The 15,577-nt window shown below is 45.1% G+C and overlaps 1 protein-coding gene across 1 annotated transcript; it reads right to left on the bottom strand.

Annotated features, from left to right (window-relative positions):
• Nucleotides 1-3,507: 3,507 nt before the first annotated feature.
• Nucleotides 3,508-15,577, bottom strand: LOC125516660 (tyrosine N-monooxygenase-like). The gene is made up of 3 exons (XM_048682016.2): nucleotides 14,653-15,577; nucleotides 4,497-4,543; nucleotides 3,508-4,143 (listed from the first exon to the last, which is right to left on the bottom strand). Exons 1-3 carry the CDS (start codon nucleotides 15,575-15,577, stop codon nucleotides 3,508-3,510), a joined length of 1,608 nt encoding a protein of 535 aa, XP_048537973.1.

Raw genomic sequence — 15,577 nt, forward strand, 5'->3', positions numbered from 1 at the left:
TTCCGCTATTGGTTATTGACCGGAGACGTGTCACGGTCATGTCTACATAGTTCTCGAACCCGTAGGGTCCGCACGCTTAACGTTTTGTGATGATTTGTATTATGAGTTATGTGATTTGATGACCGAAGTTCGTTCGGAGTCCCGGATGAGATCAGGGACATGACGAGGAGTCTCGAAATGATCGAGCCGTAAATATCGATATATTGGAAGGCTATATTCGGACATCGAAAGGTTCCGAGTGATCCGGGTATTTTTCGGAGTACTGGGGGAGTTACGGGAATACGGGAGTACATATGGGCCTTAGTGGGATTTAAGGGAAAAGGAGGAGAATCCACGAGGGCTGGCCGCGCGCCCCCCATGCGCCTAGTCCGAATTGGACTAGGGGAGGGGTTGTGCCCCCTCTTTCCTTCTCCTCCCCCTCTCCTTCCTTTCCCCTCCTAGTAGGACTAGGAAAGGAGGAATCCTACTCCTACTAGGAGGAGGATTCCTCCCCCCCTTTGGCACGCCTAGAGAGGCCGGTCGGCCTCCCCTCCCTCCTTTATATATGTGGGGAGCGGCACCCTAGAGGACACACAAGTTGATTGTTCCAAGCCGTGTGAGGTGCCCCCCTCCACCATCATCCACCTCGATCATATCGTAGCGGTTCTTAGGCGAAGCCCTGTGTCGGTAGCAACATCGTCACCGTCATCACCCCGTCGTGTTGACGGAACTCTCCTGTGAAACTCTACTAGATTGGAGTTCGTGGGACGTCATCGATCTGAATGTGTGCTGAACTCGGAGGTGACGTACGTTCGGTACTTGGATCGGTTGGATCGTGAAGACGTACGACTACATCAACCGCGTTCTCATAACGCTTCCGCTTACGGTCTACGAGGGTACATGGACGATACTCTCCTCTCTCGTTGCTATGCATCACCATGATCTTGCGTGTGCGTAGGAATTTTTTTGAAATTATTACGTTCCCCAACACAAAAGGCCCTTAATAAATTAACGGCCACTTGCTACTGTCTGTAAGTACTACTTTTATCATTAAGTCTCTCTATATATAGCTCAGCTCTTTCATTGCATGTATATATAATTATCCTCACTATATTATGCAGATTGAAGATCGTCGAATGCAGAAAAGCAAAAATCTATGATATTGGGTTCATTAACACAAATCTCGTAGATGAATATATGGTTAAATTTGATGCCAAAGCAACCGAGGCCAACTTGCTCCAATCACTGGTAATAAATCAAAACAAAGATAAAATACTCTTTCCTTACAACTTCAAGTGAGTGTTACTGTCTTGTGCATATTCGGTTTCCCTTACTACTTGAGGTTATAGTAATGTAATTGATGAGTTATGCATGCGTGCACAGCTTCCACTATATTCTCCTGGAGATTAAGTTTGAGCAGGGACTAGTAACCATCTTAGACTTGAGAAAAAAAATCTCCCGAGACCTATGCGGACATGACTAAAATGCTCGACAAGTAAGTTCAATCGATCATTATCGCGCCATATCGGCAACTTTTTGTTCATTTCCTGATATCAAGTAATTTTTTTCTTTGTCTCGCAGGGTTTGGAAAGTATTCACCACACAATCTCCGGGACTGCCGAGGGAGCTGCGATGGACATACCCGAAAGTAAGTAGTACTAGCTAGCTAGTTCTGCGCATCTCGATCCCGTTGATTCTAGCTACTTTCATCAATGCCATTTATAATGCTTCATTATCAGTTTGATTGACCTCGCTATTTCTCGTAAAGTGCTTGTGGCAGGAACAAGGGAATGATTACTGTGGATACTACGTTTGTGAGTTCATCTACAACGCGACTTGCAAAAAAACCGGGGCTACTCTAAAAGACAATTTGATGTGCGTAAGCAATAATATTCACAATTTCATTATATTACCATCATTTGTGTTAAGTTTCATTCATATATATGTATTGACCCCCTTCTTCAAATTATATGTGGCGGATGCGGGATGACCTCCTACCACAAGATCGCATCAAAGCAATTCAAAAGGAATTGGCGGGATTTTTTCTTGACCACGTCATCAATAAAGCCAGAGAATACCATCTGGAAGCTGAGTTCATATATAATTAGGGGATTATATTGTAAGAGATCTTAATATTGTAGATATGTAGCCAGTAGCGCCGAATAGATATATGAAAACTTGTTGTTCGACCGATCTCTCGGAGAAGGAGAGGTCGATATCACTTCTCTCTGTATGAATATGTTCATGACGAACTTCTGTACTTAATGGTTTCCTTCATTTGCTTACTAGCTAGCGTGTCGAGGGCCTCTCTATATGTATAGTACGTAGCGTCTACCAAGCACGGAGATAAGACAGGACACTTCTCTCTATTAATTAATTAGCTACCTAACACAATATATGAAACCCCCCAAAATTAACCATACAAAACCCCCCAACCCCCCCTCCTTTCAAAAAAAACAAAAACCCTAGCCCCTGAAATGCTGACGCGTGGTAGCTTATTGGTCCGGGTTGGTGCCACCAACCGGGACCAAAGGCCCTCCTACCTGGGCTCGCCGCAACGGCCACGTGGAGGCCCATCTGTCCCGGTTGGTGTAAGAACCAGGACTAAAGGTTTAGGGCTTTAGTAACGACCCTTTAGTCCTGGTTTCCCAACCGGGACAAATGGGCCTTATGAACTGGGATAAATGGTCGTTTTTCTACTAGTGCATGCACATCAACATGAGCTTGGAGGTTTAATCGGGTCTTTATTTCTTCCATTGGCCCATAATAATCTTGAATCTTTAATCAGGTCTTCATTTCTTTCATTGGCCTATAATCTCAGATATTTAGTTGGGTCTTCACTGGTTCCATTGGCCCATAACCAGAGATCTTTAATCATGTCTTTATTGCTTTCATTGGCCCATAATCTCGGATCTCAAATTGGAGATCACCCTCGTAATATGCGTCCTCATTGCATACCTCACTCTCTGAGTTTTTTTATGTTTTTTGAGGCTGCTTGTTGATTTCCATGGCAACTTGCTAGCGTATATAAACTTGTAGAATTCAAAGTAAGAAAACTAGGTGGCACTATTTAATTGATGAACCAAAATAAAAAGACTATTATAGGCTGCTATGCTGCCCTGCCTGGGACATGGGATGGAAGAAACAACTCAAATGGAGTTGCCCAACGTATACAGCCGACCCACTGTCATCCTTCGTTGGTGATAAAAAGAGCATCATCTTGTATACATTTTCATCTCTATCTGTCCAAAATCAACAGTAGATGGGTGGTTGTTTGGCTAGCGGGTATTGTTCCAATGTTTTGGACAAGCCTAGGACGATCCAGCGACGCATGAAAGAAACCGGCTCGCTCGTATGTGAAATGGACAAAACCAAAATAGCTAGCATACGTGAAAATCAATCGAAGTGGAACGAAACAAAGCGGGACGAAAATAAGAATATCGCCTTCCTTTATTAGTATATAAGTACATAGATTCATCAAGAAAATAGCATACTTGCCTTATTGGTGATTCATAGCTCGTTATTTGCTCAACGGTGCATGAGAGGGTAGAGGTGCGCTGCAAGACGTGGCTCAGCATGTAGCACTAGCGGTTCCTCTATGAAGAGGTCATGCTTGGACTCGCGGAGATTGATGGCCGACACCCCAGACGGTTTGGTCCAGGTGAAGCCATGCAGGAGCCTGCCGAAGAGCATGACACTCATGGTTGTTCCTAGTGATGCCGTGATGCATCCCCGCCGTCCGGTGCTAAAGGAGATGAACCGCAATTCGCTCTCGGTAAGCACCACATTGATGTTGTCTACCATATGGCGCTCTGGCTTGAAGTGGAGTGGTTCATCCCAGACGGTGGGGTTCTGGCCCAGGGCCAGCCGGCTGAGGATGATGTGGCTACCCTTGGGAACGCGGTAGCCCGCAACAATGGTGTCGGCAATTGCCACATGCGGCACGTTGAAGGGAGCGACTGGGTGGAGGCGAAATGCCTCACGTATGCACGCCTTGAGATAGTTGAGTTGCACGATGTCCGACTCTTGCACCAGTCGCTCGCGACCGACCACCTGGTCCATCTCCTCCACCGCTTTGGCCACCAATTTTGGGTTGTTCACCATCTCTGCCAGCGCCCACTCCACTGCGTTTGACGGGTTATCTATGGCCGCTAATATTATGTCCTGCATGCATTCCATGGAGATAAATGTAAGTTAATACAATTTATATATTTGCATGAAGATAGATTACATTGACTAATTGGAATTTTAAATACAGTTTAAGTTGAAATCACATCAAAATGGTAGAAAAATGCAATAATGATATGTTTAAACTATCAATTCATAATTTCTTATTCTATTGTTTCCCTTTTCTAACACCTGTGAAATACAGTATAAGATCTATTTAAGAGTGTGAGCTATTACCTTTTCTCATGGATGACGTATTACCTTGTAGGACTATGAGGCAATTGGTCACTAAATTCAATCTAGGCCCTTGAACCATCTTAAAATTTCTCATTAATTAATATTTTGCTTACCTTGCATTGTGCTTTGACCTCATCGATGTTGAGCAATGGCTTGCCGTCTATAGGATCGAAAGTATGTCTAGAGGGGGGGTGATTAGACTACTTGACCAAATAAAAACTTAACCTTTTCCCAATTTTAGTTCTTGGCAGATTTTGGCTATTGTAGGACAAGTCAAGCAATCATCACACAATTCAAGCAAGCATGCAAAGAGTATATTGGCAGCGGAAAGTAAAGCATGCAACTTGCAAGAATGTAAAGGGAAGGGTTTGGAGAATTCAAACGCAATTGGAGACATGGATGTTTTTCCCATGGTTCGGATAGGTGGTGCTATCCTACATCCACGTTGATGGAGACTTCAACCCACAAAGGGTAACGGTTGCGCGAGTCCACGGAGTGCTCCACCCACAAAGGGTAACGGTTGCGCGAGTCCACGGAGGGCTCCACCCACAAAGGGTCCACGAAGAAGCAACCACCCACAAAGGGTCCACGAAGAAGCAACCTTGTCTATCCCACCATGGCCATCGCCCACAAAGGACTTGCCTCACTAGCGGTAGATCTTCACGAAGTAGGCGATCTCCTTGCCCTTACAAACTCCTTGGTTCAACTCCACAATCTTGTCGGAGGCTCCCAAGTGACACCTAGCCAATCTAGGAGACACCACTCTCCAAGAAGTAACAAATGGTGTGTAGGTAATGAACTCCTTGCTCTTGTGCTTCAAATGATAGTCTCCCCAACACTCAACTCTCTCTCATAGGATTTGGATTTTGTGGAAAGAAGATTTGAGTGGAAAGCAACTTGGGGAAGGCTAGAGATCAAGATTCATATGGTAGGAATGGAATATCTTGGTCTCAACACATGAGTAGGTGGTTCTCTCTCAGAACATATGAGTTGGAATTGTGTATGTGTTCTGATGGCTCTCTCCACGAGTGAAGAGGAGGTGGAGGGGTATATATAGCCTCCACACAAAATCCAACCGTTACACACAGTTTTCCAATCTCGGTGGGACCGAATCAACAAACTCGGTCGGACCGAAAAGGTAAACCTAGTGACCGTTAGAGATTTTCGGTGGGACTGACATGCAACTCGGTAGGACCGATATGGTTAGGGTTTGGGCATAACGTAATCTCGGTGAGACCGATTACACAAACTCGGTGAGACCGATTTTGGTAATTAGCTAACCAGAGAGTTGGTCAGGCAAACTCGGTGGGACCGATTTGCTCTTTCGGTGAGACCGAAAAGTTACAAAAAGGAAACACTGAATTTACATTGCAATCTCGGTGGGACCGATCCGCTCTTTTGGTGAGACCGAAAAGTTACGAAAGGAAAACAGAGAGTTTGCAATCCCATCTCGGTGAGACCGAGATCCCTATCGGTAGAACCGATTTGCTAGGGTTTGGCAGTGGCTTATGACAAGTGAAACTCAGTGGCGCCGGATAGAAAGAATTGGTAGGACCGAGTTTGTCTTAGGGTTTAGGTCATATCTAGATATGGGAAAGTAGTTGGGGGTTTTGGAGCATATCACTAAGCATATGAAGCAAGAGGCTCATTAAGCAACACCTCATCCCTCCTTGATAGTATTGGCTTTTCCTAAAGACTCAATGTGATCTTGGATCACTAAAATATAAAATGAAGAGTCTTGAGCTTTTGAGCTTGAGCCAATCCTTTGTCCTTAGCATTTTGAGGGTTCCACTTTCACATCCATGCCATGCCAATCATTGAGCTTTCCTGAAATAGTCATCTTGGAATAGCATTAGCTCAATGAGCTATATGTTGTTATGAATTACCAAAACCACCTAGGGATAGTTGCACTTTCAATCTCCCCCTTTTTGGTAATTGATGACAACATATAGATCAAAGCTTCGACAAATGATAATAAGCATGAAATATATCGTCGCTTTGAGAAGTATGTGATAAGTAAGAGCTCCCCCTAAATTTGTGCATATTTAAAATTTTCTTTGGACTGCAAATGCACAAAGAGTTAGAGTCATGGGTTACTCTTCCATGTCACATACATCTTGGTGGAGCGCTTAAAATTATAAGAATGAAATACATGCACTCATCACCAAGAATAGTGAATGATCACATAAGATAGATAAGATAATAGCATTAAGCAAACATTAAGTGTAGCTTATGATCAAACACATGATCATCAATGTCTCACGAGCAATGACATATTATCTCAAGCACTCAAAAGCAAACAAAGTTCGAAAAACCACCAAATAAAGCAAGAGAGAAAAAAAGCAACACTCTCTCTCTCTCGAAGCCTATGATCTATACATTTTTCTCCCCCTTTGGCAACAAGTTACCAAAAAGTTTCTAGAAAATTCATAGTGCTAGATCGATGCTCAGGCTTGATCTTCAGGTGGTGGTGGAGTTCGGATCACTCCAAGGATGAAGGCTTCTGTAGACGCTGAAGTAGACGCTGGAGTTGGGGCTGAGGTAGATGCTGGAGCTGGTGGAACTGAGGCTGTAGCTGGTGCAGAAGTGGTGGCTCTGGTGTCAGCAACTAGCACTGCAGACGACCTTGGACCTCATGGCACTCTGGCAAAGGCATCAGTTGTAGTCCTGCCTCTCCTCTCCTGCATGTCATCCTGGAGCTGCTCCACTGCAGTCTGAATCTCTGTCACCTTGACATCCAAGTCATAGAACTTTTGTTCCATGATTCTCTCTAGGCTTGCCTGGTTCTGAGTTAGGGTGGCTAGTCCTTTCTCAATCCGCAGGGTGGATGCAATTAGGTAACCAAACTGCTCTTGTTTAGTTTTCAAGAAATATTCAGATGCCTCCTCTTGAGTTGGCATCTTGGCAGCTTTCTCCTTCCTTGCCTTCTCCTTCTTTGCTTGTGCTTGTGCTGATGATGGTTCATTCTCAGTCATAACCACTTGATTATCCTCAAAATCTGGACGGATGGGCAGGTGTTCCTTGTCCAATGAGTATATGACTGTGCCCATCTTTGAGTTGATGAGCTCCTGAATCTATGGGGCATATCCACAGCTCCTCTTCTGGTCTGCTGCTGTCCTCTTGATTGTCTCTACTATGAGGCTCATGACCTTGAATTTCTGAGGTACATCAAATACATGAAGCAAATTGATTGCATGGCCTCGGATCATCTTGTGATCTCCAGATTTGGGCAATAAGGTGTGCCTCAAGATCCAATTGATAGTTGGCAGCCCTGACAGAAGATAATGCACTGAGCCAAATTTGAAAGTTTCAAGAGCTTCATTTGGAATTTCTTTGTACATATTGGACATTGAGTTATGATCCATCTTCTTCTTGGCATAGATATCCAAGTCATCCTCATGCTCTTCAGGGGCATTGATCAGCTGAGCCCATTCAGCAACTGTAGATTGGTACCTCGTACCCTCAGACATCCAAGTTATCCTACCATCTGGATAAAAGTGTGTTGTGGAGTAGAACTGCATGATAAGCTCCTCATTCCACTTTGTGAGCTTCTGCCCAACAAAGTCTGCAACTCCACAAGCACTAAAGTTGTCTTGCACTCCAGGATAGTGCTCTTCATTGTCCTTGATGTACTCCCAATCAACCCATCTCATGTCACAAACTATTGGCTTCTTGTCAAGCAAAACTGTCTCATAGAAGTCCTGCTGTTCCTTGGTGTGAAATCTGTAATCCACAGCAGTTCTTCTCCTTGAAGCATACGGATCTGCTTCTCTCCACTTCCTCAGCCCTGAATCTCTCCTGAGCTTCATATCCTCAGCCACAGGATGAGCATCATTGTGGTCTGGGATCTTGGGCTTGAGTTTTCTGAGTACTTGCTCTTCATCATCTTCTTCTGCAGCTTCAGGCACTGGGGCCTTGTTCTTCTCAGTTGCAGGTATGCTCCTTGTGTTTCTCTTTGGTGCAGACTTGGACTTGGAGGCAGCTTTGGGTGCTTCTTTGGGCTTAGATGTGGCAGCCCCTGTCATGATAGCATCACCCATAAGCTTAGGTGCCTTAGGTGCCGGTGTAGCAACCTCTTCTTCTTCCTCTTCTTCCTCTTCTTCCATGATGGAAGACTTTCCAAGCACTCTGGCTACGGTCTTCTTGACCCTTTCCTTCCTCTTCTTACCTTCAGCAGCAACTGGCTCTATGGGAGTGGGCTTCTCAGAAATCTTGGTTGAAGCTCTGGCCTTTGGCATAGGCTGCCTACCTGCTGGCCTTTTGATTTTCATCCCTGGCTTTGTGCCTTGAGCTGGTTCAACTCTCTTGGAAGTTGCTTCCTCTTCTGCCACATAATCTTCATCCTCAGAATCTGAAGTTCTCTTCTTCCTCTGTCTGGTGGCAGCTTTTGGCAAATTGCTAGGAGTGCTCCTGCTGCCATCATCTGAAGAACTTGAGGGACTAGTGCCCTCACTCATCTGCACTTGCTCTTCTGACATGTTCTGGCTATCACTTTGGTCTGACATGATGAACAAGCTGACTGCTGACCCTGTGAACAGTTTATAGATGAGGTAGAGTGGATGAGCATCACAAAATGCAGAGATTTTTGCAAAAGAATGGTCCAAAAACTTAGTTTTAGTTTCCCACTGAAATCATCTCAGATCTACCGATTTTCAAACTCGGTGATACCGAAGCAGTTTTGGAACCTAAACTAGTGAACTCGGTTGGACCGAGTCACAGTTCGGTGGCACCGAGACTGCTAGGGTTTCACAGAGTTCCAAAATCGGTCACACCGATAAGTAATTCTCGGTCAGACCGAGTCTCACTTGTGCAATGGCATAAGCCAAATCGGTGGGACCGAGTTTTTCAACTCGGTGGGTCCGAGATGGTTTCGGCGGAAACCTAAACCTAGAATTTTCGAATCAAACCTAATCTACGAGTTCATTGACAAGATAGGAGTGTTTCAATCGTGGCAAGAATCATGATGATCACAATGTGCTAAGAATCGGATTGGGGAATAGCACAAAGATCGAGTCCATACCCTAGTTCGGTGGAGACTCGCTACGGCGGCAACGGCGGGGTAGAATTCCCGTTGACGGCGACGGAGACCAGCGACTGGAGGCGGCTGGCGGCGAGGAGACGATCCGGAGACCACGTTGGCAGAGCAGGCTATCGCGCGGGCGAAGGGGTTCGGAGAAATTTCCAAATTTTTGCCCGTGGCTATATATAGCCCGACCCTGTCGGTGTGACCGAGTGGAACAACTCGGTGGCACCGAGATGCAAAACTGTATACAGTTGTTGCAATTCGGTGTGACCGAGAGGTTCAAATCGGTTGCACCGAGATCGAAAACCTAGATCAACTTAATGATCTCGGTAGGACCGAAAGTGGGGTATCGGTCAGACCGAGAATCATAAAGAGGTTTTGGAAGTTTAAGTCTATGACGAATCGGGGACTCCGAGCGCTCCTCACACAGAGTGGTTCGAATCTGACTTGATCAAATTTTGTGATGTAGCATGAATAGAGTTTGAGACGAGAAAAGCATAGATAGCTAGAGGAGGTTCTTAGGCATTCTTGTCCATCCACTTGGCAAAAGGAAATAAAACCAAACAATCAAAACAACAAGTGGATGTCCTCAAATGAGTAAATATGCAACCAGCATGCTCACACAATAAGATGGCAAATGAAATATGTGACAAGGCATGCACAACCAATTCTAGCATCTACCAAGCAATTTGTGATGACAAGGTCATCTATATATGAGTATATTGACTTAGGAGTCAAGTGAGAACACTTGATCATAGGTCATACTCATCGTTTAAGCTCAAGTGGGGTTACCACTTTTACATAAAGCATTGTTGTGTTCACATCTTTAGAGTTGCTTTAGCTCAAGTCTTAGAGTAAAGCTCCCCCTAGATGTGATATCCCCCCTTAGAGGGATGAACTAACCTCGGGTTTTGTCGATGATGGCTTCATGTAGATGTTGAAGATGTGGATGCTCAATGTTGATGTAGATCACTTGGAGCTATCCATTTGAGTGAATTGCACTTTCAATACCTACATGGGTTAGTCCCACAAGGAACAAACAAGGATATCCATAGACATAGAGTGATGCACACACAAGATGATGTCCATGAAAACTTTTAGGTTACCTTGTCCCTTGTCTTACCAACAAGAGGGTTTGTGACTCCTTGAACTAGTGCAAGATGTGGAAGTTGATTGCACTTGTTCTTGCCAAAATGATAAGAGTGAAGTATGTTGGCGGAGTCACCCTCAAGAACTCTCTAGTTCTTCTTCTTTTGGATCCACACCATCTTGATGGGAATCCTTGGAGTTGTAGTCGTACTTGATGAAGTGGAACTTGAAGTAGTCTTGGGAATCCACTTGACTAAGGTCTTAGGAGCTTCTTCAAATGCATCAATTTCCTCTTGAAGCTTGTCCTTGCATTTTTGCTTGTAGTCTTGTGGTGGAAGATCATCTTGAGCTTGTGTCCCCTTGAAAGAAGTATCATACTTCTCTTGTTGAGGAACAAACTTTGTCTTGGGGTATTGATCTTCTTCCCACTCAACTCCATTGGCATTGAACTTTCGTTCAAAACCAACACCTTGATTCTTCCGGTGCATTCCTTGCTTGCGCACAATTTCCTCAAATTTCTTACTCCCGGCAAGGCTTTTGTACACCCCTTTCTCTATAATTCCCTTCAATAAGCTATTTTCTTGCTCAAGTGTAACTTGGCTAAGAGAATCATTAGTGGAATCAAGAGAACTACTAGAAGCAACAATATTGGATTTAGCATGATCATTGTTACTGCTAGAGGAAGAATCTTTCTTGTTCTTGTTACTAGACTTGACTTGAGGCATGTAAGTGGATAAGAGTAAACGCTTGGCAATGTAAGAAGAACTTTTCTTGCGGAGATCATCATTGATTGCTTTTAAGAACTCATGCTCTTGCTCAAGATTGAGCTTTTCAAAGCGTAATTTCTCATGAGCTCTTAAAAGTTCTCGATGATCTTCGAAGATAGTTTCATTAGCTAACTTAAGAGTGTTTAGTTCTTTAGTTAGAGCCTCAATCTTCTCCTTATCATTGTCATTCGTTTTATCTTGATTAGCATGATTAATTTACGTTTCATCATAGTATTCATCACTAGAGTTGTCAACAAGCAAATCATCACCTAACAAGTCATCTTCATCACTATTGAAATCAACATACTCGGGGTGTGTTACCTTAGGACCTTTGGTCATGAAGCATCTTCCAATTCCTTCATTTGGTGAGTCAAATATGTCGTAGGAGTTGGTTGACACAAGTGCTAGACCGGCAACACCTTCATCTTGAGTATCTTCGGAGTCGGAGTGATAACTTCTCTCGGAGTGGCTGTCGGAGTCGGAGCCGGATACCCATTCACCAACATGAGCTTGATGTCTTTGTCTTGTGTAGCTCCTTGATGATTTTTCCTTCCTTTCCGAATCCTTGCTTCTCCGTGAGTATCTTCGTTCATAAGGATCATCTCTACTCCTTCTCTCTCTTGGTGGTGATTCTTTGCTTCTTCTTTTTGGAGAATCTTCTCTTCTCTTTTAGGGAGCCGTACACTCATTGGAATAGTGTCCGAGTCTTCCACAACTGTAGCAGTTTCGCTCTCTACTAGAAGATCTTTTGTCATTGTAGGACCTTGACTTGAAGCTTCTATCTTTGCTTCTACTCTTGTAGAACTTGTTGAAGTTCTTCACCATTAAGCTCAATTCTTCATTGAAGTCTTGTTTCTCACTTGATCATGTAGGGGCTTCACATGAGGCTTTGTAGGCACCACTTGATTTGTTGTGAAGTTCCTCTTTATCCTTAAGTGACATCTCATGAGCAACAATTCTTCCAATCACCTCCGTTGGCTTGAGATCTTTGTAATCGGGCATCATTTGGATCAATGTGCACATGGTATCATATTTTCCATCCAAGGTTCTTAGAATCTTCTTGATGATGAATCTATCGGTCATCTCTTCACTTCCTAAGCCGGCAATCTCATTTGTGATGAGAGCAAGCCTAGAGTACATTTCAGCGACACCTTCATCATCCTTCATTTTGAACTTGTCAAGTTGACTTTGAAGCACATCCAACTTGGATTCCTTGACGGAGTTGGTACCTTCGTGCATATCAATCAAAGTGTCCCAAATTTCCTTTGCATTCTCAAGACGGCTGATTTTGTTGAATTCTTCGGGGCACAATCCGTTGAAGAGAATATCACAAGCTTGAGCATTGTATTGCAACATCTTCAACTCATCCGCGGTAGCTTCACGGTTTGGTTCTTTCCCATCAAAGAAGTCACCTTGCAAACCAACACACACAATAGCCCAAACGGCGGGGTTATGTCCAAGAATATGCATTTTCATTTTATGCTTCCAACTAGCAAAGTTAGTACCATCAAAGTAAGGACCTCTACGGTGATAATTTCCCTCGCTAGACACCATACTCTCCTAGGTTGTGAAACCAAGGCTATGACCACCAAAAGCTATGAAGATCAAAGCAAATGGAGACCAAAGCTCTGATACCACTTGTAGGATCGAAAGTATGTCTAGAGGGGGGGTGATTAGACTACTTGACCAAATAAAAACTTAACATTTTCCTAATTTTAGTTCTTGGCAGATTTTGGCTATTGTAGGACAAGTCAAGCAATCATCACACAATTCAAGCAAGCATGCAAAGAGTATATTGGCAGCGGAAAGTAAAGCATGCAACTTGCAAGAATGTAAAGGGAAGGGTTTGGAGAATTCAAACGCAATTGGAGACACGGATGTTTTTCCCGTGGTTCGGATAGGTGGTGCTATCCTACATCCACGTTGATGGAGACTTCAACCCACAAAGGGTAACGGTTGCGCGAGTCCACGGAGGGCTCCACCCACAAAGGGTAACGGTTGCGCGAGTCCACGGAGGGCTCCACCCACAAAGGGTCCACGAAGAAGCAACCACCCACAAAGGGTCCACGAAGAAGCAACCTTGTCTATCCCACCATGGCCATCGCCCACAAAGGACTTGCCTCACTAGCGGTAGATCTTCACGAAGTAGGCGATCTCCTTGCCCTTACAAACTCCTTGGTTCAACTCCACAATCTTGTCGGAGGCTCCCAAGTGACACCTAGCCAATCTAGGAGACACCACTCTCCAAGAAGTAACAAATGGTGTGTAGGTAATGAACTCCTTGCTCTTGTGCTTCAAATGATAGTCTCCCCAACACTCAACTCTCTCTCATAGGATTTGGATTTTGTGGAAATAAGATTTGAGTGGAAAGCAACTTGGGGAAGGCTAGAGATCAAGATTCATATGGTAGGAATGGAATATCTTGGTCTCAACACATGAGTAGGTGGTTCTCTCTCAGAACATATGAGTTGGAATTGTGTATGCGTTCTGATGGCTCTCTCCACGAGTGAAGAGGAGGTGGAGGGGTATATATAGCCTCCACACAAAATCCAACCGTTACACACAGTTTTCCAATCTCGGTGGGACCGAATCAACAAACTCGGTCGGACCGAAAAGGTAAACCTAGTCACCGTTAGAGATTTTCGGTGGGACTGACATGCAACTCGGTAGTACTGATATGGTTAGGGTTTGGGCATAACGTAATCTCGGTGAGACCGATTACACAAACTCGGTGAGACCGATTTTGGTAATTAGCTAACCAGAGAGTTGGTCAGGCAAACTCGGTGGGACCGATTTGCTCTTTCGGTGAGACCGAAAAGTTACAAAAAGGAAACACTGAATTTACATTGCAATCTCGGTGGGACCGATCCGCTCTTTCAGTGAGACCGAAAAGTTACGAAAGGGAAACAGAGAGTTTCCCATCTCGGTGAGACCGAGATCCCTATCGGTAGAACCGATTTGCTAGGGTTTGGCAGTGGCTTATGACAAGTGAAACTCGGTGGCGCCGGATAGAAAGAATCGGTAGGACCGAGTTTGGCTTAGGGTTTAGGTCATATGTGGATATGGGAAAGTAGTTGAGGGTTTTGGAGCATATCACTAAGCATATGAAGCAAGAGGCTCATTAAGCAACACCTCATCCCTCCTTGATAGTATTGGCTTTTCCTAAAGACTCAATGTGATCTTGGATCACTAAAATATAAAATGAAGAGTCTTGAGCTTTTGAGCTTGAGCCAATCCTTTGTCCTTAGCATTTTGAGGGTTCCACTTTCACATCCATGCCATGCCAATCATTGAGCTTTCCTGAAATAGTCATCTTGGAATAGCATTAGCTCAATGAGCTATATGTTGTTATGAATTACCAAAACCACCTAGGGATAGTTGCACTTTCACCGTCACCATCGGCGAGCATGATGAGAACGTCAAGGAAGTCCTGGACCCCGTCCTGCCTCTCGTTGCTGTTCCATTGCCTCCAACGCTCTTCAATGACCATGTTGTGCAGTCTATCCACTTTTGTGTTGGCCTCCTTAATAATTTTCTCGTGGCCGTCGAGGTCTAGGCCAAGTAGACACGGGAGGTAGTCGCTGACGCAGAACGAGAAGAGGAGCCCTAGGAGGGTGAAGGAAGCATCCATGTGCTCCACCTCCATCGGCCCCGGCCCGCCGTCCGGCTGAGGCTCCCCGAAGTACCGTTGGCCGAAGACAAGCCGGCGGATGACGTTGCCGCAGTAATGCCGTGTGACATGCCTGACATTGACGTTGGCTAGTCCCAACGTTGAAGATGACCCCACGGCGGTGAGGTTGTATATGTAACGCGTCAAGTTGTCAGCTTCGTCGGCGCGCTTGTCATGGAGCCACTTGTGGCGGGAGGGGCAGATGATCTCAGAGGTGAGCACCTTGCGCATCTTCATCCACTGGTCGCCGAACGGCGTGAGCACGGCGTCCTTGTACCCGCAGCTGATGGCGTCGGAGGCGAAGGTGAGTGGGCGGGACAAGAAGTTCTTGTCCTGCTTCTTGAGCACCTCCCTTGCGATCTTGGGACATGTGATCGGGACGACGTGGACGCCGCCAAGGCGGAAGCAAGCGATGTCGGTGCCCATATCCTTCATCACGCGATGGATCCAACGGAACGCTGGCTTATTGAGCACCATCTCGGGCAGGCTACCCACCAGTGGCCACGACCATGGTCCCGGCGGAAGTGGAAGCGGGACCATCGCCGATGAGCATGTGCCACTGTGGACCTTGCTCTTGGTCATGGCAAGGTGTATGAGCGTTATTACGATGAGCAGCTGGGACACAAAGCAGCAGCAAGCCAACAT

The sequence above is a fragment of the Triticum urartu genome, chromosome 6A (assembly GCF_056163025.1).
Source record: "Triticum urartu cultivar PI428250 chromosome 6A, HENAU_Tu73, whole genome shotgun sequence".
In the NCBI taxonomy this organism is placed as follows: domain Eukaryota; kingdom Viridiplantae; phylum Streptophyta; class Magnoliopsida; order Poales; family Poaceae; genus Triticum; species Triticum urartu.

Bases quoted from the DNA above. Each gene is read 5' to 3' on its own strand.
- LOC125516660 (XM_048682016.2), bottom strand. From the start codon at position 15,577: ATGTTGGCTTGCTGCTGCTTTGTGTCCCAGCTGCTCATCGTAATAACG. The intron at 4,544-14,652 runs GTGAAAGTGCAA...TCGATCCTATAG, and splicing joins CATGCTCGCCGATGGTGACG to ACGGCAAGCCATTGCTCAAC. The intron at 4,144-4,496 runs GTAAGCAAAATA...GAATGCATGCAG, and splicing joins AGGTCAAAGCACAATGCAAG to GACATAATATTAGCGGCCAT.